The sequence below is a fragment of the Molothrus aeneus genome, chromosome 9 (genome assembly GCF_037042795.1).
Source record: "Molothrus aeneus isolate 106 chromosome 9, BPBGC_Maene_1.0, whole genome shotgun sequence".
NCBI lineage: Eukaryota > Metazoa > Chordata > Aves > Passeriformes > Icteridae > Molothrus > Molothrus aeneus.
Genome location: NC_089654.1, coordinates 14,591,152 through 14,618,796, shown reverse-complemented (window position 1 = coordinate 14,618,796; position 27,645 = coordinate 14,591,152). Strand labels below are relative to the sequence as shown.

General features: G+C 43.8%; 1 protein-coding gene across 1 annotated transcript; it reads left to right on the top strand.

The window, feature by feature from the left end:
• Positions 1–391: 391 nt before the first annotated feature.
• Positions 392–27,645, top strand: SYDE2 (synapse defective Rho GTPase homolog 2). The gene is made up of 7 exons (XM_066555623.1): positions 392–500; positions 3,905–4,588; positions 13,153–14,252; positions 17,108–17,234; positions 21,798–21,979; positions 22,844–23,075; positions 25,194–27,645. The coding sequence occupies exons 1-7, from the start codon at positions 392–394 to the stop codon at positions 25,694–25,696; spliced, it is 2,937 nt and encodes a 978-aa protein (XP_066411720.1). The 3' UTR covers positions 25,697–27,645.

Genomic DNA, 27,645 nt, shown 5'->3' with positions numbered 1-27,645 from the left:
CGGGGGCTCGGCACTCCCCCAGGCGGGCACTCCCGGGCCCGTCTCGGCTCCACGGGCTCGGCACTCCCGGGCCCGTCTCGGCTCCGGGGGCTCGGCACTCCCGGGCCCGGCGCGCAGGGCCCGCCCCTCAGCCAGCCCGGTTCCCCCGGGGCGACCCCGCGCGCGGGCGGGGCGCGGCGGTGGCGCATGCGCGGCGCGGGCGCCCTCTCACCCCGCTCAGCTATGCCAAGTATGTGCGCGGCGGAGCCGAGGCCGGGCGCGCGCGGCGGCGGCGCCATGGGGCGGTCGGGGCCGGGGCTCCCGGCGGGGCCGCCGCGGCGCTCGGGGGCTGCGCGCTCCCGCGGGCCGGGGGGCAGCGCCCGCTGAGCGCGGCGCGGAGGCAGCGCCAGGCATGGCCGACCCGCTCCGCAGGACGCTCTCCAAGCTGCGGGGCAGAAGGTCCCAGCGAGGCGCGGCGGCGGGCGCCGGGCACCGCCACGGCGGGGTCTGCGCCCCGCATGGTAAGTGCTCGGCCGCGAGGCTCCGGCTGCCCGCCCGCGGCCGCTCCTGCTCCTCCACCTGCCGGCCAGCGCCGGGCGGGGGCTCCCGCGGCACCGGGATGCTCCGTGCCCGCTGCCCGGGGCGCCGGGGCGGGCGGGAGCTTGAGTCTCGGATCGCTCCTCGGCCGCGGCAGCGTGCCATCGGTACCTGCGCCTCTTCTGGGAGCGGGAATTGCGCCTGAAAGCGAGAGCTCCTGGGGCTCCGACCAGCGCTGGGTGCGCGTCCCTGCGCGTTGTCTTGTCTCCCACATCTGCTTGTCACTCCTCGGCTGCTGTTTGCTCGCTGGGCTTGGTTGGTTTGTTCGCTTTTTAAAGATGCACTCGGAATCTTACAGATCAGTTTTCAGTTTTGTCGTTGTACCATTTGAATATATAGTAGTTGTATCTTATACTTTTGTTAGGAAACTTAGCGAAAGAGAACGTGTTTAAATATCTGCCAGAAGAACTGAGAGTTGTTTGATCCATATATGGAGAGGCTGGATAAAGCTGTTCCCTGCTTCCATGCAGTCTGCAAAGCAAGGCATGGTATCATGGTGAAGTATTTTCTGTGCCCACGGAGTTGGCATAAGGTCGGCTTCGACTGCAGTTGAGTTGAAACATTGAAGCTTTGATTTCTGAGCATACACGTGTCGGTACTATTATAGCTTAACTTGAAATACTGATTTATTTAATTTTTCTGTCAATGGAGTGAAAGGTGAAGGAAATACCTGACTTTTTTTTTTTTTTTTTCCTTGAACACCATATTGAAGCCTTTTGAAAAGGAACCGTTGTCATGTTTGGTATTTGTGTGGAGACACGGTCTTAACTATATTAAATGTAATATTAAATAAGTATGTGAAAATGCTAATAGTAGGCAGCATTCTTCTGAATGAGGCATTGCTCTAGAACAAAAAGTATGTTCCTGACCTGTATGTCTCTCCGAGCTTTGTATTTATTTAAAATGGACTCACTCCTGTAACAGCTAACAACATTGAAAACTAGCTCTGTGATATTGAACCACTGGTTGTGCAGATACTTGCATGTGAACCAGTTTGTTACTAAAATAAACACAGGCATAAGGGCTTTCAGGATCAGGGCCAAGTTCGAATAAAGGGGAAGCAGTGCTTGCAAATACTGCTAGCAGTTGCAGAAACTGCAGTTGGGAGATGTATGTGGAAGTGTATAATGTGGGTGAGTTTCAGTGGGCATTTCCAATCGGTGACATCTGTCAGCATGTGGCTGATGAGTTGGGATGGTCCTGAGTCCTGTGGAAGGTGGAGTGTCCCTGTGGGCAGCCTTGGTGGACGAGGCTGGATGTTCTGCATTGATGGCTCTGCACTAAGCTTTTGCAGATTATGGAGATACCTGAGTGGACGTTGAAAACAAAGTTTTCTGCTGCTAGGACTGAAGGGCAGCCTGGGGCTCACACCAGCTGTGTCCCTGGGTGTATGCTTAGGCACACTGTGCTGCACAGGAGCTGTTGTTTTGGGAATTGCAGCCTGCCCTAACCAGTGCGGAAGGACCCGTGTTTGTGCAGCAGAGCAGGAAGTAGCAGATATTTTTGTTTGTGGAAATACAGCTCTCGGATGCTCCTTCTATTTATGTCACCAGAGCAGGGACCAGCCTTGGAATGAAGCAAGGACTTTGGGATATTTGTCACTGGCAGGAGAATGCCTGCCTGAGAAGTCCCTGACCCAAAGAGACTTCTTGGAAACATAGGCATAGCCCTATGCCTGTTGCAGAACTATCCTTTTGGTTAGTTCTTACGTGAAATTGTAGTGTGACAGTGTGTAAAGAGGAACCATTACAGCAGCATGCTTCCATTTCCAGGCTGTGGGTGGGGGAAGGAGCATGATTGCTGCCAAATCACTGAAACTTTGACAAAAGATCTGCATGCACATTTCCCTCAGATTCTGTTAGCTGCCTGACTTAGGCCCCAAGTGTAGTAAAACACTTCAGTGGAGATGTGCAAAGCTTCAGAAGGAGCATGATTAATTTTGTTATTTTGTTAATTCTTTGAAACAAGTTAATTCTTCAAATCTCAAACAGTGATAATACTGCAGTTTAGCTGAACAAGCAAACTATGCTTTTGAAAAATCAAATGATGAATCTTTCATCAAATAAAATGGTGGTGTTTCAGATCTTATCAAGGATCTCTTCTATCATTAAAGTACAAACCTAAAAAGAGGGTCAAAGGGAAGATGTTCACATGAGTCTTTTTCATGTCTCCCTTTCTACAGCAAACTTGGCTGGATTTACAGAGCTGCTCCATGAGTCCTCCATAAAGGTGCCCATATTTTAACATCCATTATTGGTGTGAAAATAATTCTTTGCTAAGAATAATGTTCAAGCAGTAATGAATAGCTGCTTTCATCTCGAATTTCCAATTGCAGAGGGCTTCATGTGAAAAGAGGTGGTCTGTTTATACAGAACCCAGTTATCCCCATTCAGTCTCAATGGCTGAGCGAGCCCAGTGTGGATTGTCCTGGTGTGCAGAGCAGCATGAGGGTTACCTGACCTGCTCCCTGATTTTAATTTGGATGTGTTTGCAGCTTTTCTTCCAGTCCTAGTGCAGGGGTCGCAGCTCCCCGATGTGCTGCAGCCAGGGGGGTATTGCACTGCTGCTGAGTGGAGTTTGGCTGTGCTCTGACAGGGGGCTCAAGTGTGAGCAGCACTTTTCATGGACAGTTAAATCTTTCTCTGTTGCTTCAATGAAACTCTCAAGTTTTGGGAACAGTCAGTGGAATTTGTTTACTTCTTGTGTGAAATTTTTGTCGTTTAAAAACTTCTCTACATTTCTTCTTTTTCCTTCCTTATTTTCTTGATGGTGTGTTTTGTTTTATTCCCCCCAAATCAGGGGATGCTTCTGTCATAATTGTTGGATGAAGCTGGTAAGGACAGTCCTTTCTGGATGTTCTGGTGTAGGACATATCACCTTTATATAGAAATCTAGAAATTAATATATGTGGGGATTTTGTAGCCATTTAAGCAGTACATTGGGACTGTTTCTTCATTGGCATAACTAAACTGGAGAAGTACTGCGTAGTAACTTTTCAAACCAGTTGCACCTGAACTTGGCAGAAAAAAGCAGCCATTTCTGTGGAAGTATGCATGACCTTTCAGCAGAGCTATCTCACTGTCATTTATCTAAATTATGTGGTGTTAAAAATACAGCCAAACATGCCTGGCTCTTTATTAGCTATGTGCACATTCTGCTTTGATGGGCTGAAATCTAATTTTGTGCTCATATCACCTTATCTTTTGTCCTTTCGGATGAGGTCTGATGCAAGTGTTATACGACAGCAAATGTGTTCATCTGTCAAAAGCCAAACGATATTCTAAACATTTGTCTTTCCCTCTCTTTTTGCCTTCCTTTCTGGGAACAGATTTCATAGAAAATGTTTACATAGCTTCGAGAAGCAGGAAGGAGCCCGAGTGCCCCCAGGCCGGCAAGGTGCCCGAGCACAGGCCGCAGGTGAACAGCATCACCGTTTCCAAGAAACGCAGCTGGCTGCAGCAGAGCACCCACCGGCGGCCCCCTCCTCCCCTGGAAGAAGAAGATGCCTGTAAGGAAGAGCCCGGGGCCATTGTCCCGGTCCCCAGGTCTCCCGTGCCGCTGCCGGAGCCCGCCGTGCCCTGGGCTCCCTGCAGGCCGGCGCGGAGCTGCGCCCTGCCGGGCCCGGCCGCGCTGGGCAGCGCCGCCCCCGACTGCGGCGAGGACGGCGACGCGGATGATGAAGGAGAAATATGGTACAACCCCATCCCTGAAGACGATGAGCCCGACTTGCCCGGCGTGCACCCTTCTGCTGTGAATAGCCTTGTTGCTGTGGGCTCCCCGTCGGTTCGGTACAAAGGCCACCCTGGGGGTGACTCTGGGATGGCCGTGAGTCCCCATGAGGGAGCCACACGCCCCGCGGAGGGCGGCCGGGTGGCACAGCCCGCTGAGGGCAGCCCGGCGGATGCTGCACCGCCCGGGGAACACGCACAGCAGCCCCTGCAGAGGTTTGCCTGCAAGGCTCCTGCTGTGCCAGCAGCAGAGGACAATCCTGCCTTCAAGTGTCCTTCCACAGGTAAGACTGCCCAGGAACATAAGCGTTCCTTTGTTAGGTCTCTTTTCTCTTTCTCCACCTCTTATGTTACCAAGTAAACTTTTGGTGGCAGTGCATGTCAAGTGCATTGAAAATGACTCAGATTGTGAGACTGATGCCTGCTAAGCGCAGAGGTGCGCAGTTGTTTCCCAGTCACTTTGTTCATGGCATGTCCAGGTGTGCTTGGCCTGGGTTCTCTCTGGCTCCCACCTCACTGAAGACAAAGGTTTTACAAAATGAGCTTGCTAAAGCCTGGTAATGTGAGGACACACTGGGTTTCCTTTGTCAGCTGGTGTCTAGCCCTGGCCTTGGATTCCTGCCTCAAAGCTACTTAATGTCTGCAGAAGTTTCTTTAACTTGCTGTCTGGGACTTTTTAATAAAGACCTTTTGGTAGACCATGCAAATGCTATTCATCACGTCGCTTTCTGTAATTACTGTCTTGTTGACTGTCTCAGGCTAATCTAATAGACTGCAGAAGAGTGGTTTTCACTTTCAGAAGGCAGCCTCTTTGTTCCTTGTTATCTTTGGCTGAGTGTTTGATAGTCTTGTTTCCATAATTCCATTAGTGTGTGAATTCAGCATCATATTAAGGATTTTTCCCAGTCTGTTAAAAAACCCCAAACAAATATAGAACCACACCAAACAAAAGTAAGTAGAAAAAACTCTCCCAACCCTTTCCAAAAAGGTATTACTTTTAATTACTTACGTGCCTCATATTATCTCAACCTTAACTCTAGTGTCCTATTCAAAGTTAAAAACAGCGTAAAGTTCAGGAGACAGGGAATTCCAGGTTCCTTTCTTTGGGAAAGGTTACACTTTACGCTGACATTTAAGAACCTCTATTTCTGCCTGGTTCATCAGAAAGGACCTGAAACATTGGTGTGGGAGCCCAAGTGTGCATTGTCTTCTGGAGGGGCTTCTTTTTGGGTTGTCCCCATCCAGCCTCACCATCCTGGCAGTCTCTGGCCCCATGTCCCTGTGTACTGGGAGCTGCTGTGCCTGGATTCCTGGTGTAGAGGTATTCCTTCTGGGAATAGGGTTTGTTTTCAAAGCACCAGAGCAACTGCTGTTAACAGCAGAAGAAAAAACTCTTGGCCTCTGGGGGCTCACATTTTGTTCTCTTCATGGAAATGCTGCAGATACAAGCATATTTTTAGTTGCAAAGTGTGTTAAAGTTTTTGGGCATTTATTAGAAATAGCTCACTTTATAGCTGTTTTAAATACTTAGACTGGTTTTATTTGCTTGCAAGACAGATGAGATTATATGTTCTTTGGTAGATTTTTGTCATTGTTGGGGCTCAAATGCTTTGTAGAGGTCACTAAGTGTGGTTATTTAGGAAGGCTGTGTGTGTCCTGCAAACCGCTTGACCTCCGTTTATTTGCTTAATCTCTCCATACGTGGGTGACTATTTCTTTTTTTAAAGTTAGTCCCTTTCTGTAAGAAGAAAAATGTCAAACTTGCTTTCATACTAAAGATGCATTTATTTCTGAAAGCAGAGTTGTTGATTTCAAGAGTTTCCTCAAACTGGGAGATAAGTTACGAATTTCACCTGATTTTTTGTTATGCATTTAGTTAATTAAGGTACTTCCAATGCAGCTCTCCTTCTACATGTGTTGGGTGGTGATCACATTGAATAGATTAATTGATGATGAAGTGGATCCCTGCTGCTTAGTAATTGGCTTTATTATGGAGAAGTGGCTTAGTTCTTTTTAATCCAGTTAAAGTATCTACAGTTATTTTCAGTCAAATTTAAAATGACAGCTCATCCATATAAAATTACTACATGAAAGGCACCATGGCCAATTTCATTTTATTTGTGTTAGGACCTTGTTTGAATTATATAGCTGGTATGAAATGGATGTCTCTGTTTGTAGAGAGCTGGGTACTTTAAGCAGTAACTCCTGTCAAATAAGAAATTAAAGCTTTGGGGAAAAGTCTGCCTACCTTTCTTATTGATCTCATATATAATATGTCAATATTGGTTAGCATTGGAGCCTAAATGTTAGGTTTTGGGACGCACAGACAGAAAAAAAAGTGGGGCAGTACAAAATGCAAGAAAATATATATATTTGTTTATTTTGTCATTTGCTGTTTTCTTCTTTGGACAATGGAAACAATTTTGCCTTTAACATTTTAGATATTTTTGCCTTACTTTGATTTCCAATTTTGTAGAGTGAAAATAGTAATGACTTTTTTTTTTACTTTTGGTTGCTTTTTTGAGTCTTTATTAGACAGGAGATTTCTTTATGAAAAGAATAAATGATAGAATTCTGTTCTTGTGGGTCTTTCCAAACAGAGCACCAAATAGTTATTTCCTGTAACTAGAAATACTATTTCCAGTACAATGGATCATAGTTGTAGAGGTGCTAATTTGTCCCATAGTCTTTATTTACACTGCTACCTCCTGGTATTAATCTGGTTACTTTCTACAGTAAATGCCATTTACGTTAATAGGATTTGTCAGGTAATTCCTTAGTGAATAATTCTAGCCTTGTTGGCTTTAAAAAAGAAACTGATTAGAAATAAGGCACCCTTATAGCAGAGCTTGGGAAAAAATAATGTATTTTCTTTATAACATGTATTCAAGAGATAGGAGTAAGAGGGTAACTTGGTTCCAAGTTAATAATGTAGAAACAGCCCAGCTTAGGCTCTTAGGTCTGTGGGAGAAGAATTTAAGTGGAAAGAACCCTGGAGGCTGTTTTTAATTATGTGTCTCTTTGCACAGAAAAAATGGTTATGATTGAAAAATAGAATTTTGGTTTTTGTTACAAATGCAATATGAGAACTTTTTTCACAGTAAAATGTTGAAGTAATTTTTCTTTATAACTCTCTAGGACTGAGCTCTTAACTGTGTATTTTTATAGCTGTGCGTATCACCTGCAAATTGTTGAAGGAAAGCATCCCTTTGTAATGTTGGCTCCTGAGAGAGATTTACACCACAGAGCTCTGAATAGTACCTTCTGTTTTTTACAATATTTAGAATATTTTTGCTTTTGGGGAGGATAACTGTTGGTATTAGTGCCTACCTAATGAGTGGAATCATCTCGTGTGTCTGTATCTGAGAGACGTCCTGGTAGGATTGGTGCATTGAAGGTTGCCAGGATCTGGATTGTGCTTTTGCTACTAAAAATGTACTTGAGTTAGTTGTCTGGGTGGAAAATCCTGGTAAGAGTCACTGTAAACAATTTCTTTCCAATGTTATGGCAAGTGAAGATGGATCCCATATTCCCACTTAACCCTGATATGTGCCAACTGGAATTTGGCTTAATTCCTATTAAAACTACAGGGCTCTTTCTCCACTTAGGCTGTGACCATTATCCTGGTTTCCAAATACATCTTTTGGGGCCCACGTATGCAAATATTTTGCATGCTTACATGTTGCAGGCAAGCTTCCAGCAATATACATAGAGTATACTGGGCAGCAAATGTTATCTACACCTTTCCTTCCACATGTTACAAATATTATTTTTGAAATTTCATGCTTATTTCCCAGATGGAAGATGTTTTGTGGTTTACCTGTTTTTCAAGTGCAAGGAGCTTTGGTTTCACAAGACAGAAGTGCATTGATGTGAAATACTTGCACAATGTGTGAGATACCAGAATGGTTAGGGATTTGGCAGAAAGAGGGAGCAGAGGGACCTTTCTCCTGCTGAGGTGGAGCCTGTTTTTAGGTGGGTTTTTGGGGAGTTTGTGCACATACTTTTGGAGGTCAAGGGCTTATTCATGCATTTGTCTTGGCTTCACGGGGTGACAATGCCATAAACGCCTGCTGGTGAAAGAAACAACAGGATGTAACGCTGTGGAGTGGGAGCAGTTCTGTCAAAATAGTTATTGCCTTTTTCAGTTTCTGGTTTGTCCTGAGTAACTGTTTATATCCTCTGATGGGGAAGATAGGGGCAGAGCTGCTTTTCATGGCATGAAAGACCCAGTGAGGAGAGGAAATGTTCATGAGAGCAGCCTGAGCAGGCAGTGCCTGGCATCGCCGCGGTGCTCCAGCCTTGGAGTGCCTTGGTGCAGCTCCAGTGTCTGAGCAGAGCCGCCCGTGGTTCCTGTGCAGGGTCACCGATATCTGCAGCAAACTCATGCTGCTTTGGAGATACTGAACTCTTTCAATCTGATCAGTAAAGTGCTGTTACACGTGCTTGCTCCTGTCTGCAGTGAGATACCCCATGGTGGATGCTCTGAGGATCACCACCAGGATGAGGAGCAGGCACTGGTCACCCTCTTCACCTCTCGTGCCTGAGCCTTGGAGGGGTTGTGCTTAACCACCTCCCATTTCAATTTTAAGCAATGTATTTTCTGTCTTTTGCGCCTATAAAAGTGATCCCTGGGTTGATGAGTTCATCACAATTTTATTAGTATCAGTGTGTATAGTAATCAAAGAAAGCAAACTATCTTTACAAAATTCTGAGATTTTTTTTTACCATTTTAATAGTTTCTCCATTCCTTGTCTCCGAAGCAGTATGTGAGATAAGGACTGCATTGGTCAAAATAGTAATTTATATAGAGGTAAAAAAGACTTTTCTTTACGTGTTAAATGCAGAGATTCTTCCATTCATTTAGATAAGTAATTAAGATTTTACATAGAAATAATTGCTTTCTAACACAGTTTTTTAAAGTGCTTTTTAGTTTTTTAATTTTCTTTTGCACAGTTGCTGATGTAGATAGAGATGAGGCTTACCTTACGTCTTAATTGCTTCAATTTGATATATCATAAGTTGTTCTCTCAATGCCATTTACACTTCTGCTCTGAAGTTTTATATCTGAACAGGTCTAGAACTGTGCCTGCACCTCAGAAACTTAACAGCCTTTGACATCAGTAGAGCTGATGTGCAGTGTGTCAGCTGAGGATCCAGATCAGTATCTCTTGTGGATTCTGCCACAGAAGAACAGTAGCCCTCTTTCACCTATTGTTTGCTACAAGAATGGTTTTGAGATATTTGGGCTCTTCTATTTTGATTTGCTGCTTTTTCACTTTTAATACATTAACTCAGCATTTCCATTAGATGTGAGAGTGGCTGTTTGATACTTCAGTAGCTTGGTGTAGTAAGCAACTGATAGCTTTCTGACCAACTTATTCACCTCAACTTGTTGCCCAAAAATAAATTGCAGGTTTTCTGAGTAACTTTAAAATAACTTGGAAGCCCTATCTTAAGCAATGGGGAATGTGACATATATAACAGGGTAGTCAAATGTGCCTGTAAAACAGCATGTGTTGCTGGCAGTGGATGTGACAGTGATAAATGTGCCCAAACACATATAAACTCCATTTAACAGGGGCAGACAAGCATGTTTACTGTGCTAAATCACTGCACATGTCTGGCAGGGCCTGTGTTATAGGTGCTTGAGTCTGAGCCCTCTCTTCCTTTGGAGCAGTGTTGTGTAGGTGTAGGTCTGCTTGGCTGAGGGGACACTGGTGACTGTCCTGTGGACACCTGGATGGATGGGCTGGCAGAGGGGCCTGGTTTGTGAGGCACTGTGGGCTCTTCGTGTTTCTGTGGCCATGGAAAGGCTCTGTGCTTTCACAGAGCCACAGTGCTGAGCAAAGTAAAGGGTGGCTTTCTACTCAAGCTGAACCCACAGCTGATGTTGCACACAGTTACTTAGGGTGTCAGTTTGTTTTGACTTGGATTGCATTGTCCTGCAAAAACTTTTTTTTTTTCCCCCTGTATTCATACTGCTGAAGTGTCAGAAGGCACAAGGCAAATGTATTGAAGCCTGTATAATAGCACAGCCCAGGCTGGAGAGGGCATCAGATGATCATCTGGGTCACCCTTCAGAGGAACAAGGAGCCTAAATGAGACCACCTACCCCACCCTGTGCAGTTGCAGCTTGGAAACCTGCAGGGGTGAAGACTACCACATCCCTGGTTGTTTCCAGGGTTGAGTGTTCTCACTGTAAAATATAAACATTACATACACATACAAATGGTCAGCTGTGTATATAAAACTGACCATCCCCATGCTGTCCTGGTGCAACAGGTGCCTCTTATGTTTTGTCTTCTGTCACCCTTCTGTAAGGATATTTTTAATGTCTAACTGCTGTTTGCAGCACAATCTTGTAACTTGGATGAGAAAAGAGGTGCAACTCAGTTTCTCTGTTACCCTTGTGAGAAAGCTGTGTCAGATGGGTAGGCTGGGCAGTGAAGTGTTACTGGACTGTGCTACAACTCTTCCTGCAGCTTGTTCAGAGCTGTCATGTACACTTTTAAAATTGCGTGCATACCTCAGCACATTGCTGGCTTTAGTGGAACAACATGTGGCTCAGTGCTGATGGGAATACCATCCTGCATAATGCTCCACTGTTGAGTTTCCTCCAGCCACATATTTCACTTTAACTGTTTGCTGCTGAACGCAGCAGAAGTTGGACACAGAAAAGTCATAGTGTTAGATTGACTCTTTGGTTTTAATGAGTTGTGGGGGGGAAGTTTAATTTGTTGGCCTGCTTTTCCAAGCCTGTGCCAGAGAGTTTTGACAGAAAGGGGAGATTAATGTTAGAGGCTGCAGTGTGGCAGCGATTGCTATAGTGCGCTCCACGCCAGCCCACCAGTGGGACCGTGCGGTGATTTGCAGTACAAGGGAAGGCTTTGTCTGCCTTTATCAAACACCACATTTCTAACTAGCTGCTTGCCAGAAAAGCACAGCAGGCGTGCTAGAAATAGCCCTGCCCCTGCAAGGGAACTACTTCCATGAGATGCAGGATTAAATGAATTTTCTTCTGTTCCTCTGGAAGACAGATTCTATGCATTATTCTTCGTAACTGAAACCTCCTTTTCTAAAGGTACTCTTTTAAGCCACTGTCTGCAAAAGTTACTTAATCCAAACTTCTATTGAGACTAGAACTAGCCTTTGTAGGGTTTTTCTTGGAAGGGGGCGAGGGAACCAAAACCACAGCAGATGACTTTGGTCAAAGACCAGATTGCCTGATTTAGCTGTTAAGTTTTGGTGAAGTATAAAAAGTACATTACAGTCCAGTGGTGAAAATTAATTTGAATGCACAAAGCACTTGTAAGAATCACTTGCTGTGGACTTGAAGTGGTTAGTTTACAATTAAAGTAGTAAGTCCTTGGCAAATCTGAAGGAGAAACTCCTTTAAAGTGTGGTTTACTAAGCATCTTGTGAAAACAACACTTCTTTCTTTCTTTTTATATGCTGTAAACAATCTCCTTTTCCATGGCTAGCAAAGGCTAATGATGGATGGATAAAGGTGTTTGAGTCTCTGTGAGCTGCCTGGGCTAATTGCTTCACACAGGGTTGGTGTGTTTAGGGACTGTATAGAACCCCATCCTGCACAGGCAAGGCTACCCAGTCCTCTTGGGAGCTGCTAACATTTGAAAATGGTGATGGGGATGGCTGTTGCTAGCAAGAGGTACTCTTTTTTTTTTTAAGGGGAGGAAAAGTGACTCTAAGTGAAAGTAATCATGTAATTTTATTAATATCTATCTATCATTCTGCCCTCAGCTTCCCTCCCGCATTGTTTCTTAACTAAGGTAAATTGATCAATTTTCTTACAGTTATTACTGCCTCATGCTGGTAAAAGTGAGAATGACTTGAGCAAAACTTGGTATTTGCATTTCCTTGGGTATTAGAGCATGAGGTGAGCCACAGGTTCCTGTCTGTGTGCAGTACTGGCTTATGTCTAATTGTGTTCCTTAATTAGCAGTTCTTTACTGCTGAATTGAGGAAGTGTTGTTGCTTTGGTTTTTTTTTTCTTTTGCTCTTTTTACCATCAGTGCTTGCTGTTATATATTTTTTTTTCTTTTTGATACCTTGAAAGGGGGGTGATTTCCTGTGAGGATGTCACTTGGGAGCTGTCTAACTTTAAAAACTCTTGTGGGGTGGTAGTGCCAGGAAACATGGAAGGTTGCTGGCAGGCAGTGAAATGAGGCAGTGCAGGATGCAGTTTTTGGAAGGAATAAATCTTACATCATGCTGTAGAAAGGAGAGGCTGAGAAAAATGAACGAAAAGGTGTGAGACTGCCTGCATCTACACAGGAGAGATTTAGGGCTCTTTGAGATAATAGAGGGAAACAAAGAGCCACATTCTTTGCTAGAGACAAGTGTCTTTCCTTGAGACATTAGAGGAGTGGCAGTGCTGATGTGTTGGCTGTGTAGCTAACTGCTCTGCAGACAAGGGTGCCTTTGCCATATTTCCAGGATTTTTTCAGTCTGGTTTCCTTGCACTTGTGCCCCAGGAATGTGGCTGTGTGTGCTTGTCTGGGGGATGCAGCACAAGTGCCTCGAGCTGAATGCAGCGGGTGCAATTGCTCATTTGTTTATATGTAGTTTCTGGCCCTTTCATCTCCATAAAGCAGAACAAATCTGGCTTTTGACAATGAATTGCCAAGTTTGGCTGAACGAGTCAGCAGAGCACAGCTTTCTGAACACTTGTGAACATCTGACTGAATGAGTGAAGGGTGTCTGAATGAATTGTACTTATCAGGTTATGACAAATTGTACATGTTTTCCCCAAGTTGAAATTTTATTTTTCCATTTCTGAGAATTGCAGTTTGAAAATGATTGTTCCTTCTCTTTCCTTCTAAAGGGTTTGGAGCTGCTCTTGCACGCAAGCCTGATATACCCTCCACAGAGGTTTCTCCTCCAAGTCCCAGTCCCCTGAAAAAAAGTGGATCAATCAACTGGCCTTTCCCTGATAGAATTAAATCTCCCAGGACTGTGAGGAAGCTTTCCATGAAAATGAAAAAGCTGCCAGAGCTGAGCAGGAAGCTGAGTGTGAAGGGAAGTTCAAGCCATAGTAGTTCAGATAATCCTCCTTCCCTGCTGAAAAGTAGCTGCCGGGATACAAGCCATACAGTGTCTTTGCCTTCTTCTGGAAACTCCACCACAGCTGCCAGCAGGAATGTGATAAGCCGTTACCATCTTGACAGCAGTGTGTCCTCACAACACACCTACAAAAAGAAGAGCTTGAGGAGCTCCAAATCCTTCAACAAAGGTGGTTACCTCAGTGATGGTGACTCTCCTGAACTTATAACAAAATCAGGTAAACACAGACATGACACCAAGTGTGGGAAGGGAAAGGAGAGCCTTCCAAGTAACAGTGGTAAACCTGAAATAGATATCGATGCCTTCAGACACTACAACTTTTCTGATCAACCCAAGTGCTCTCAGTACATCTCTGGACTCATGAGCATTCACTTTTATGGTGCTGAAGACTTAAAGCCACCACGAATAGACTCAAAAGATGTCTTTTGTGCAATACAGGTTGACTCAGTAAACAAAGCAAGGACTGCCCTGCTCACATGTAGGACAACATTTCTTGACATGGACCACACATTCAATATAGAAATCGAAAATGCTCAGCACTTAAAGCTGGTGGTGTTCAGCTGGGAACCCACCCCACGGAAAAACAGAGTGTGTTGTCATGGAACTGTGGCTCTTCCCACTCTCTTTCGGGTCACCAAAACACATCAGCTGGCTGTCAAGCTGGAGCCCAGGGGGCTTATTTATGTCAAGCTGTCACTCATGGAGCAGTGGGAAAACTCTCTTGATGGCCTTGACACAGACCGTGAGCCTGTGATGTTTGGGGTGGATGCTCGGAAAGTTGTCGAGAAGGAAAATGCAGGCTTGATGGTGCCCCTTTTGTTGCAGAAATGCATTCTGGAGATTGAAAAGAGAGGCTGTCAGGTACTGTGCATATTTTAATCTCTTTTGTCAATATTTCTGTGTTGAGATAGCTGTTGTTGCAGTGTAAATAGCGAGTGGAAATGGGGGAAATTAAAAACATCTTTACAAGTCAATTTTTTTTCCTTTGCTGCTTGTGTGTATTGAACACTGGCTATTGTAATGTGGGAAGAATAACAGGACTGTGTGCAGTCAGCACTTCCAGCTTGGCCTTTGTACAGGAGAAGTACACTTGCTCACAGGAACTGCTCCCAGCAGAGCTTTAGGAGTGGGGTTTGTGAAACAAACGTGCAGCCCCCAGTGTGTAGAGTCAGCCTCGGAAAACAGAGATCAGTTGAGAATTTGAGAATATCTGACCCCTGAGACATGGGTCAGTCTGTAGGGACAGACCATCTAAATGCCAAAATGGTATGGTTCACTGTTTGCTCAAACCCAAAGCTGAGACTCTGTGCAGGGACACAGTGAGCCTATCTTTTGGTGGAGTCTGAAGCCAGTGTGCCTGAGACCCATCTCTGTCATCACTTTGTACACAGCATTAGGATGAGTCCCTGAGGGGCTGAATTAGTTCTTTCCCCACACCACTGCTCCTTGTCTTTCTACAGGTTGTCCTCAAAATTGGGAGTGCTTCAAAGCAAAAGTGCCCAGTGTCTTTTTTTCATCCCATTATTGGTTGATGTAATCTAATGAATAAAAATATGTGTGAGAAATGAGGTATGGAAAAACATCACCGGTTATGGGTGCTAGACAAGAGGTCTGTTAAGAAAGAGTATGCAGTCTTAAGCTCAGATGTTCCCCATGGCAATTAGTTTGAAACTGGTGGGAGGACTCTTGTCTGCTGTTCCACAGCATTAGTGAGCCCTCCTTGTCTTTTGCACCTGTTCTCACTCAGGTGAACTTGAGAAGTAGTCACACCTACCAGTGTTACTATTTTAAATTGCTGACAGGTTGGATATGCTTGCAGGTGTGATGAGATTAGCTCTGCTGTTTATAACCCAGGTCATGAACTATAGAGGGAAATGGAACTTCCGTGTGGCTCTTTTGCTGAAAGTCATCACTGGTATTAGCTGTGTGATTTTTCTTGTGGATACTTCTCCTAACATGCAATTACTGGAAAAGAGAAGTTTTATTCTTTCTAGTATATGTGTTCTATGGTTTCAGCACTTTATTATGGGCTTATTAGCACCTAGTCATGCAAATGATATTGGGTAATCAAGGCAACACTGGTAATGAAGCAATTGGGATTTAAGTTATCTGAATGTACCTGATACTTTTGAGCATGAAATCTATTTTTGTATTTTCACAGAGAGAACCAAAAGTGCAAAATATACTGTTAACTTCTTCTTTTAACCACATGCTTGTCTGACATTTGTGACTTTCCTATAGACTGCAAATACTATCATGGTACATAATCGCCACCTGAATTTCAGATGTGGCATTAGGAAACTTTAAAACTTTAAAAGAAATTGTCTTAAGCATATACTAGGTCATATTCAGTCTTGGGAATGGGGCAGTACAAATTCCATTGGGTAACTTTCCGATTAATATATGACCAGAAAAATGCTTTTGCTTTCATACCTTCATTCTCATGGTCTTAAGACAGTACAGATGGGTTTCTTTGGTTTGGCTTGGTTTTGGATAATTTTTTGTCTTGAGTCCATGGTAGTTTTAAATTAATCTTTTACTGCTCAGTACACCTGCTGATAATGCTAATTAAAATAAAATTAATATTTCTAAGAATTAGTTTTGTAAGATCATAGTAGTACTTTGCATAAATGGTGCTGATGAAAATAATGATAAAATGGAAAATTTCAATACATGAAAGCACATGATTTAAATGGCAATTTAGTTCAAGAATGGTGCAGGTTTCACTCCTATCACCTTAAACATGCTAAATAATAGCTGTTTTGCAGAAAATTTTCAGTATAATTTGAAACACTTGGAAGTCAGCATCTTATCAACTTTAAAAATAACATCTTACAGTTGTAACAATAGAGTAGTCATAATTTTCTTGAAACTGGTTAAGGGTATAAAAATAAATTTTTATTTTTTTACTATATAATGTAATACTGTAGGAAAGTGCTTTCACTTATTTTGGGTTTGTGTTCGTTTATTAATTGATTTGTAACTTTCCTCGTTTTTAGTATGGAGTCAGTTGTGTGACTTTTTCTTCTGCTGATGATTAATGACTGTATTTGTACTGCAATTTTGCTTACATAAAGCTCTAAACATTTCTCACTTCTTTCTGCTGATGTTTGAATTCTATTTTGAATAATTAAACAATTATGCCAGGAAAAATAATGATGATCTGAGTAAGTAGGGTGAGAAGCAAATATATGCTTAATCTGTATTTCTTTCCTGATTCTGCATAAAAGCAAAATATTAAGCCATTCCAATTTAGAAGTTGTGTTACGTTGATAAAATACTGCTCAGCACGTTGACTGTTGAGAAAACAGGAGCGTCCTTCTCTGAGTGCTCCCAGCCCCTGTGTCCTGGGAAGTGTCTGATCCTGTGTGGGGTGATGGGACAGCCTAACTGTGCCAGCCCAGCTGCATTCCCAAACAGCTGCTGCTCTCAGGCTCTCTGATGGCACAGCACATGATGGCAGTGACCAGCTCCTGCTCTCAGGCTCTCTGATGGCACAGCACACGGTGCAGTCACCAGCTGCTGCTGCTGTTGGCTCTCTGGTGGCACAGCCCAGGGTGCAGTCACCAGCTCCTGCTCTCAGGCTCTCTGGTGGCACAGCACAGGGTGCAGTCACCAGCTGCTGCTGCTGTTGGCTCTCTGGTGGCACAGCACAGGGTGCAGTCACTGGTCACTGGGCAGGCATTGCTGACATGAGCTGTGCTTTGTGCTTGCAGGTGGTGGGGCTGTACCGGCTCTGTGGCTCGGCAGCGGTGAAGAAAGAGCTTCGAGAGGCGTTTGAGAGGGACAGCAAGGCTGTTACTCTCTGTGAAAGCCAGTACCCAGATATTAATGTCATAACAGGTAACACATTTACTTGCTTTTCTTCCAACAGAGTTGTGCCATGTTCCTCATGTACCTTTAAAAGGGGGAAATTGTGCTTTGAACTATTTTTCTGTTGTCATTTTAACAAGCTTTTAACTTCTGCTGAAAGCTGGGTGGGAATGAGTGCAGTTACTTTGGGGATGTGTAAGTATGGATGAAGCAGCAGTGATTTTTAGGGAGAGGAGGACATGGAAGGATCTGCTTTCAGTTACTGCTCCACCAGGTACAGAGGGAAGTGGGAGTCTGAAAGGAGCTGGGGTCTTGGAGCTGGTTAAACCTCTGCCATTGGTTTGTATTGGAGAAGATCTGGAAAAGCTTGGTTGTGATCAGGCCCCTCTGCTGTGCTGGTGGATCCTCACCATGTGACCCAGGGCTGCCTTGGACCAGCTGTTCTCCCCTTTATGTTGGAGACTGCAGGAGATATGCAAGCAGATTTCCCATTGTATTGTGCAGGCTAGTTAGAGCTGCAGGAAAGTGCCTTCATTTGTTCACTGCTTTTTTAAAACCTTGCTGGGTTTTCTCCTGCTCCCTGGAGTGGCCCTTCACTTGGTGTCACTCAGCAAGCTCCAGGAAGAGGTAGGGCTGCTCCTGGGCAGCTCCTGCATCAGCTCCTTACATGGTTCTCTTCACAGGAGTTGCACTGCAGAACTGAAGTCAGTTGTTGAGGTTTTTCTGGTTTGCTAAAAACTGGAACAGTTTTATAACTATTGATATTTGATGCTAGCTAAAGTTGATCTAATTTCAGGCATCACTGAGTAAGCCAGTTGTTCTGAGAAATTAGTCAGAAGCATTCACTGCCTGTATATCAAGGCATGGAAAATGTAACAGTAGTTGGGGTGTAAATTTTCTGTGCCAAAACCCTTTCTGTAATATCCAACATCCAGCTGTATAGAAGAGTTATACCCTGTTTGGAGGTTTATTTCATTTCAATGTACTGGGAATTAATTTTATTCATTACATTTTATAATGATACAACATGTTAGCAGAAGATGCTACCCAATGACATTTACTGAGTTATATAAACCTCCTGGTTCAGTGTGCTGCCAGTCAGTTTGCCTTACTTGCCTTGGCTGATTTTGCTGTGGGGTTCAGTGTTGTTCAGAAGTACCAGCACTGTCAGCATCAGAAACTTGTATTTATAGAATCATAGAATTGTTTAGGTTGAAAAGACCTTTAAGATCATCAAGTCCAGCCACTAACCCACCAGTGTTTCACTCTGATGTTATACAGCTTTTATAAACAAGGTATCTGGTAAAGGTAAAAAATATAAATGATCTTTTAAACTGGGTTATTTTCTTCTCTTTACAAATAAATTAATGAGAAAAAATGCTGAGAACTTCTAATATCAGATTGTTCCATGAAATTATTTTGTGTCCAGAGTTTGCATTGCAAGAGTGAAAAGACTACAGCTTTGTTTTCTGCCTTACAGAAAGTCTATTGGGTCCTTTAGTTTGCCTTCTCTTGCAAGAGTTTACTTACATGCTGCTTTCCTTACAAGGGAAAAGAGTTTTAAGGAATTACACTGAGAAGCAGATTCTTTGCCCTGGTAGCTCTGCAGCTGTGCTGTGCAGGTGCCTGCAGTGCCTGTGTCAGCATTGTGCTGCAAGGAGTGACTGTGGGGGCTCTGTGGGCTGGGGAGCAGGGAGGGAAGGGCTCTTGGCATCTGTACCTTCCACTGACCAAATGCAGCCACTCCAGTTATTGGAAGCTGCCTGCTGTGGATTGACAGGGGAAACTACAGTTTTTGTGGACAGCTGAGTTAGCCACTGTGCCCAGTGCTAGGAATAAAAGAGCCCACAAACCTTACTGCATGTGCTTGGGGAGTTGGGTTGAGAGGGAATGTTTCCCCTGATTACTTAATGCTGAGGCTGATGCACATGATTCATACTTCTATCAGCCAGAACATGTGTTCCACAGAATATGAATCCTCAGCATAAATCTTGGCTGGTTTGAAGAGAAGTGCTGCCTTATGTCCTTTTTGAAATTTGAGTAGCGCTCCTTTTCAAAAAGATGAATAATATTTTTTTTTGACAGCTCTCCAAAGACTAAGGAATGAACATTTAATGATTAAATCTTGACTGAGAAATACGCTTGGGATTGGCACAAGCTGACACACAATGAAGTGGGCTCATGGATCAAACTGAGGCGGGCAGGCAGTTCATGGAACTGACCTGTAGCCATGTTGTTGTATCGTGTCTGTTGGCATCCACGTGAATTCATATCTCTGCATAAAGCTTGCAGCGCTCTTAACAGTTCAGTGGGTCAGAAAAATGAGGAATTAATGAAGTGGATGGCAATTTCTGCTCTCTGTCTAAATTTGTTGTGTGTGGTTGTGTCAAGAGGAATGTGCTAGTGGGCTGGCAGTGGCAGGAAGCGTAGATTCATGGAAAAAAAATAACAGCAGCCTCTTAGAGGGCTAATTTAGCTGAGTGAATAGCAAAAGGATTTAGAAAGGTCAAGGGGCATTCATGGCTCCCAAACCATCCTGTTATCTGGAGCTGAACAGGAGAAAGTCCTTTGGCAGGTGGCAGTCCTATGATTGTGGATGCTATTGCAGGAATTCCTGGTAAATAATTATTAATAGACAGTTGGGTTTAGTATAAGCTAATTTGATTAGAACATATAATTTCCTACTGGAAGCTGGTTTTGATTTCAGCCTCTGCCTCCAAAAAAAGCACAACTGAAACAGAGATCTTGATAGAAGTCAGCATCTCATGCTAGTATTTTGCCTATGAAAAAAGGAAAATATCCCAGATCATGTTGTACAGTATCAGCATCTGCCACATTAGTTTCATAAATATTTTAACCAGCTAATCCACATCGGGAACATGACCCTCTAAATTCAGGGAAGAAAAAGTATTTGGTGGGAAGGGAGGAATATGAGTAAGTTACTAAACAAAAACTAGCTACTTTAGTGGAGAAGTACCAAAAGTGCATGTTCTTTTTAAAGCAAACAAAAAAATCCCACCAAAACACCAGGGGAAATATTTTTTCAGGAAAAAGTGGTTGTTCTCATTTTGTGTTCCTGAGGGGATCTTCCCATTTTGAGCACAGAGTGAGCTCCTGGAGGCCGTGTGGTGTCTGCAGAGCTGGTTTTGCCTGGCTGCAGCAGGAGGTGATTTGGCAGCTCAGGTTCAGGGCACTGCTGCAAGGGCAGGATTCTTTTTTAAATGAAAATATTTATACAGGTAGAAGACAACTCTTACATGCATTCTGCATGTGAAGGATGAAATGTTAACTTCTGTTCCCTGTACTTTGTAAGAAACTACCTTGTAAGAAAGCCCACTCTGTACAGTTCATTTTACAGCTCCGTTGCATAGGCTCGAGTCGATGAAAACTGTTACTTTGTTAAATGGCACAGTGTGATGGTAATTGCTGTGATGTGAGATTTTACGAGGTTGTGAGGAGGGCCTGCTAAAAAAACCTGCCTTTAAAACTTTACCTGTTTGGAGGACAGGCTGTTTTGTTAACTGCAGTTCATACTTTTGAACAGTTTCTTCTAGTCCAGCAGTTCTTCCTAACAAAGTATTTAAATGCAGTTGTGATCTAGCTAAAATTAGTATATATTTGTGGCACAGAAAGCAAATTTTTAAGGAAAATGAAAACTGCTGGGAGGCAGGCTTGTTTCCTTCAATTTTTTGTTGGTTGTATTGGATATTGCGCCTGGATAGCATCCTGCTATGTCCTTTCCAGAGACTGCTGTTAGAAGCCTTAATATTTTGGGTTATTTTATCACTGAAACCCCTCTCAAAATGAAGTATCAGCCAAGTTCCAAAGCCAGCTTACAAGAATGCAAACCTCAATTCCTCTTCAGAAAGAATAGGTGGTAATGAGGTGCTTGCCTGGTTGTTGCAGTCCCCGAAACAGCCTCTGCCCCAGCACACCCCAGCTGCAGAAACGCTGCAGTATTTCAGTGCCCCAGGGAGGGCTCCGTGCTGGGCACTTCAGGCAGTGTCCCCCGGGGGTGTGGATCACATCTGTCACAGCTGGAGGGAGTGGTGTGCAGGGGCTGCAGGGTGCCCAGGAGCAGCAGGGCTGGTGGCTCTCTCTCATCAGGACATGTTTGGTTTGTGCTTGGCTGGGTGAGAAGGCACCATGTGCTTTGCTCTACGTGCCCCTGGCACTGGGATGTTTGCTCATAATTTTATAGCTGAAAATAAACAGGAAAAAAAAACCCTAACTGATAGGCTTATATAAAAGCTGGACTTTGATGTTTGTAGGAGCTCCTTTCCTTGGATGGGAGGTGGACTGCTCTGAGTCCTTTCCTTGCCTCCCCTCACCTGAAAGGAGGGAAGCTTGGGGAGATGTTCACCTGGTGCCCAGTGTCCTCACTCCTGCACATGCAGCAGCCCTGTCCTCCTGCCCCTCTTTGCTGTGCCCTTTTGGTGCTGTCCTCCCATCCCTTGCTCCTGAGGGCCAGGTTTGGCACTGACACAGGGGATTTTCTTGTGTAATGAGTGCAGTTGATGTGCTTTAATGCTCCCAAAAATTGCTGCAAAGAGAATCTGCAGCTTGTTAAAGGCAGCTGTTGTGTCCCATTAGGTGTCCTAAAGGATTATCTGCGAGAGCTGCCCTCTCCCCTGATAACCAAGCAGCTCTATGAAGCAGTGTTGGATGCAATGGTGAAAAATCCCTTGAAAATGACAGCCAGTGGTTGTGAGAATGACCCAAGTGACTCTGAGCACACAGCAGCCCTTCTGGATTGCCTGCCAGATGTTGAGAAGGTGAGTCGTGTTAGCACGTTCAAGTAAATCACAAACATCAGAAACTAAAGGAACATATTCACACTGGATATAAAATGTCTCAGAACTGTTTATCAGATCAAGTGGTTCACTTGTATTTGTGATGCTCCACATATGTGAAAATAATTCCATGCTGCAATGAATTGGAGGGTCTGCATTGCTGGACTTGCTCTAGTTTTCATTTTATATTGTTTCTTTAAAACTGAATGAAAGGCCATGATCTCTACTTTTACAATATCACATAAATGATAATTCCATTGTCCTGCTCCACTTCTGCAAAGCTCTCTGATCTGTATGTTGGAATTACCTGGGCAAATCCATTCCTCTTTCTTAAATATGTGCAATAAAGCCTTTGCTTCCCTTGCTGTGCAGTGTGAGAGAGCTGTGCACTGTTACCTATTAAATTCCTGTGTAGCACCACAAACCACAGCCCCTTCTGGGGGGGAGAGAGGGAGGGATGGAGGGGCCTGCATGGTATCTGGAATTACCTGGAAGCTTGTTCAGATGCTGACATGATCTCGAGGGTTTCTTTATTTTCTAATGTACCTGAATCATCTGTACTGCTTCTGCAGCCTCTCCTCCCTTCCTGATGTACTGTGAGAAAACTCATCCATGTGAAAATGAGTTCAGATAAGAAACAAACTGAGTCTTATCAGAAAGTCTGTCTTAATTGGTCTGCTCTGTCGTAGTCAAATACAGCTTTTCTAACTCAGCACTTGGATGTTCTGTTGATGGGTTTTGGTAGGAAAACCAGAGCTATCAGCCTTGATCTTTTCTCTCTAGAGCTGTGACCAGTACCACTGTTGTTTGGTGTTTGGTTTCCTGAGCAGTATTTTGTTTCTTTAGGCTACCCTGAAGATGCTGTTGGATCACCTGAAACTGGTGGCCTCTTACCACGAAGTGAATAAGATGACGTGCCAGAATTTAGCTGTGTGTTTTGGCCCTGTGTTACTGAGCCAGAGGCAGGAGACCACCAACCATAACAACAGAGTCTTCACAGACTCAGAGGAGCTTGCTAGTGCCCTGGACTTCAAAAAGCACATAGAGGTTCTTCACTACTTACTTCAGCTGTGGCCAGGTACTTTCATCTGATCAAGGAAAAAAAGTCAAACCATTGCTTTGTATTTGCACTGTGTGACACTGTACATTAATTCACAGGATGATTGAGCAGCATCAGAATTCTTAAAATGTGAAGTACTATGGCATCACTGTTAATCTAAAGAAATGATGACAGTTTCTATTTGGGCACTTTGCTAAATGGGAAGTTTGTTGCTTTAATTGCTTTCTTACCATATGGCAGTAATTGAGTATAATGAAAGAAATAGTGAAGACTTTATGTGAGTAAAGACACTAGAAAACACCAACTCGGTGACATTAAAGTTTCCATATCTGTATTAGAGAGGTGGGGGATTTTTTTTTCCCCTGCTCTTCAGCTTTGACCTGATGGGGTTAATTTATTTCCACTCTTGTAATTTGGCAGAGTTGAAGATATCCTCAGAGTAAGAGGTCTGCAACTTCTACTTGTTTTTTAGAGCTTTGCATAAGGAAAAATGTTGCTACTCCATGATGGGTTTGAGGTGACTGAAGATGCTGCTGCTCACTTGTCAGCTGCAGGTGGGCAGCTCCAAAGCTGCTGATCACCAAAAATGAAAAGAAGCTTTCAGTCAGATGAGTGAGTCTATGCAGGAGAGATGAGGCATGTAGGTGGAGGAAGAGGGAGACCAAGAGCTGTTTGGGCAGCAAATACTGTGCAGAAACTAATCCTGAAACCATGGGGATGGGTTATGGCATGGCTGCTGTGGACTACAAAACCAAGTGGATGCAGCTCTGCCCATGGGAGTGTGTATTGCTCTAAGAGGGTAGGAGTAGGGTAAGTAGTAGAGTTTTCCTTCACTTAGAAGAAAAAGCTGAGCCCTATCCCTTGGCTTGCAAGAACTGTGCAAGATATTGTGTTAAAAGGGAGGTAAAACACAAATGCAGAGACTTGAGTAGGTGAATGCCACACAGTGTAAACAGCACACTTGGATTGAATAGAAGGATCACAGTCTGGTCCCTTACATTTAATCTCCTGTAGTTTGAGACAGCTTGATAACCAACATGTTGTGCAATACTTTGATTTCCGTTTATTTCTGAGCAAAAACAAATAGGCCTTGTTTGGCCAGCCTGTGTAACACTGGCAAGTTATTGTTAACCCATGGCCCTTCTCTTAATGGAGCACAGTCTAAACAGAAGGGGTTTGTTATCGTAAGGGGGGGGAAAGCAGTGAGAGTTATTGCATATTACTGTGCAAGACATAAAGTAAAATCCCCTGGAGACCTGAACTGTGGATCCAGAAGGAGAAGGGTTGGGCACATTTCAGGACTGAGGCTTTGTGCTTGTGTGTGGGGAGTCTAACAAGGAGGGCTCCCATGGTGATCTGCATGAGTTTGTGTGCACTGCCTTTTCAGGGGTGAATGGGAATAGGAAGTCTGTGCTGCTCATTACAAGAAGCAGTGGTGTGTATAAAACCAGAAGTTTTGCAGCTCAGATACTTACTAGGCCCAGGGCAGTGAGCAGAGCAGTGCTGCTTGCCTTGGGCAGTGGGTCACAGCAGAGGAGCCTGTCAGTGACTGTGCTGTGCATTCGTGAGCTCAGGTAATGCTGCCAGCAAACCTGTGTGAGTGTACCTGTGCTTGTGCTGCACACAGAAATTACTGCAGGGGAGCTCCTTCAATAGCACAGAGCGTCAGGGCAGAAGAGAAGCACGAGAGCTCAGCTCAATGTGTTGTCAGCTTCTCTAGGGGTTTCTCAGTGGTGGTGTTTTGTTGTGGTTTAACCTCTTTTGCTGTGCCTGCTTTCTGTTACTCCTTAGCCTGGATGAAGTGTGCAAACTGAGCAGTTCGCTTTTCTTTGACGAGAGCTGAATGGTGATTAACTCATACAATGAATTTAATTGGTGGTCTGGGAGTTTCCACTTTAAGAAAGGCTTCTCTACTGTAATTTGAATCTGGCATGAATCTTCAAATTAGGAAAAAAGTAGTTTTTCCTAATTATTTTATATCAAACAATGGCAAAAAGTGTGCAATGTGTTGGCTGCAAGATTCCATGTATTCATGCATGCTAGGTGGGACATTGAGGGATGACAGTGGGCAGCTGCCATGGACTTTTGTGTTGCAGCATGGGTTCAGTTGTGACTGGTTTAACTTCTCTCTTCTAGTTCATCACTTGCCTGCCAAAGAACCAGCACATCTGAGTGTGTTTCCTGAGCACTCATCCTGCCTGAATTACCTGAGGCCCAAGAGGCAGAGACCCCAGGTGCTGAATCTGAGCGGTGCCGAGATGTCGGGGGTGCTCAGACCGAGGCCAGCCGGCCTTGACAGCCCATCCAGCAACCGCTATGCTGGGGACTGGAGCAGCTGTGGGGAGAACTACTTGTTAAGCCCCAGGGACTGCCTGGGGGAGGCAGACTATGATGATGTCCCTTCCGAGGGCACGGAGAGCGGGGAGGACAGCGGCAAGGCCGAGGAGCCGGACGGCCCCACGGGACGCCCGCAGCCCGGCCCCGCAGAGCTCCCCTGTGGGAGCTGCCTGGCAGTGCCAGCCATGGACTCTGCAGTGGATCAAAGAGCACACCTCAAGGACCTGCAGGAAAGTATTGATACTCTCATAGGAAACCTGGAAAGGGAACTCAATAAAAACAAACTAAATATGAGTTATTAAATCCTGTCCTGCACGACATCTCCTTGTGCCTCCGTGCCCCTTGTTGGGCTTCCCTGGCTGAGTGAGGAGTGATGGTGCCCCTGAGCACCCTGTGGTAAGGCCATGGCCCACCTTGTGTTAGCACATTTGAAGCCATTCCGTAATGTTTCTGCCTTTCTCTTAGAAGGTGTTGTCCTGGTTTGTGTTGGAGACAAGCTTAGACTGTGATGTGATTCCACATAGTGACATTTCTCCCCAAAAACACTATGCACTTAGGTGGCCTGGGCAGTACCTGGTAGAAGATAAAGCAACATCTCTGCTGTCAGTGGCAGCAGAATTCCTCATTCCTGAACTCCTGGCTCTGGTACAGATGTTCCTCTCAGAATAGGATGAACGCTGCTTGGCCTGAGTTTTGCAGCAGGGACTTCAGATAGACTTGTTTTACTATATATGCAATGGCTGCTATGAAAAATGCTTTATATAATATTTATATATAAAGTTTTAATTGTACAAATATTAACGTATTACTGTATTAACACTTTTCAGTAATTATTTAAACAAGCAAAAATAAATATTTTTCTAACCTTGTTTGTATATATATATGTATAAATGTGCATGTGTCTGTAGCCATCTTTGTAAAGGAAAGGTCTCAGAATTATGAAATGTTCCCATTTCCAGGAAGAATGTTCAGTGATGCCAGGACAAGGTTACCCTTTGGGTAACACAGCATTTGATTTATGCACAGAGACATGGCCAGAGAGAAGGTAGGGTGAATGATTAATGTAAATGACCTTGTGTAGTGCAGGAACAGCCGTTTGCAGGTGTTGACTATTAACTCTCACACACACACACACCACCCTTTCTCTGTTTGTTTGGTTTTTTTTTTCATTGTTTGTTTCTTCCTCCATTGGTTTTTTCACATATAAAGAAGGTCTGGAAGGTATTTACTTTTCAAAAAATATTTTTTGTTTTTCCTTTATAACATCTTGCTTTGTTTTTGATGTTTTGGTACTTTTTTTCTTTCCAGAATTTCATGTATTCTTCTTGTGGTACTCTTGGCTGCTGCTGGTAGTTAGATGCATTTGAGCCCTCTCTAAAGGTTTGTGGCTCTGGAGATACAAGATATAAATTCAGCACAAAGCCAGTTACTTTTTTTTTTTTTTCTTTTTAAATTACTCTCCCAGAAATGGAAGCCAGAGTTGTCACATGAGGTTGAATGGGTGGAATGATATTACTCCTGGGGAGTTTGGGTGGGATTGCAGTTCACTGTGACCTTATTAGATTCAGCTATCGCCATCTGCTCAGAGCCTCTTTTATCTCTAGTCATTTATGATGAGCCATTAAACATTTCCTGTTAAGGAAACACAGGTAAAAATAGTCACCAAATTGTATACAGATGTTTTGATAGTCCTTCTAACCAAAAGGACATACAGAGTCATTCCTTGTCCTCTACAGGTCATATACACATCCCCAAGGAAGGGGGGATTTGGGCAGGTGGGGCTGAGAAGGTTTTGGTGTTTTCAGAGGTCAGTTGCTGCCAGGTGGCAGGGTAGAAATTAATTCTACATCTTTTTGGTACGATTTTTGACATCCCACCATGGCTTTCCATTCACCATGTTGGGTAAGTGCTTTTCTGCTAACCTGTACTTCCTTATACTGCTTAATTGAAGAGTTATTTATTTACAGTAGCAAGGAATTAAGAATTGCTATGGCAAACTTCACCCCTCTTTTCTAAGGAATTATTTTAGCATGGTTCCAATGGGTTATTCAATCTCACTAATTTATTTTTATAAGTATTAAAAGATGCAAAACAATTATTGCAATATAATGATATGAATGAAAATGTAAATTTAACCTGAAGCATTTATCAATAAATCGATGTATTTTTTTAAACTTTTATACCTACAGAATGTGCATACTTTTTAAACTATAAATTTAAATTCTAAATAAAATTTGAATTAAGAACAAAA

What these genes read in the sequence shown, in the direction of transcription:
- SYDE2 (XM_066555623.1), top strand. Translation starts at nt 392, where the DNA reads ATGGCCGACCCGCTCCGCAGGACGCTCTCCAAGCTGCGGGGCAGAAGG. An exon ending in CGGGGTCTGCGCCCCGCATG is followed by an intron (nt 501 to 3,904) that starts GTAAGTGCTCGG and finishes TTCTGGGAACAG; the next exon opens with ATTTCATAGAAAATGTTTAC. An exon ending in CTTCAAGTGTCCTTCCACAG is followed by an intron (nt 4,589 to 13,152) that starts GTAAGACTGCCC and finishes TTCCTTCTAAAG; the next exon opens with GGTTTGGAGCTGCTCTTGCA.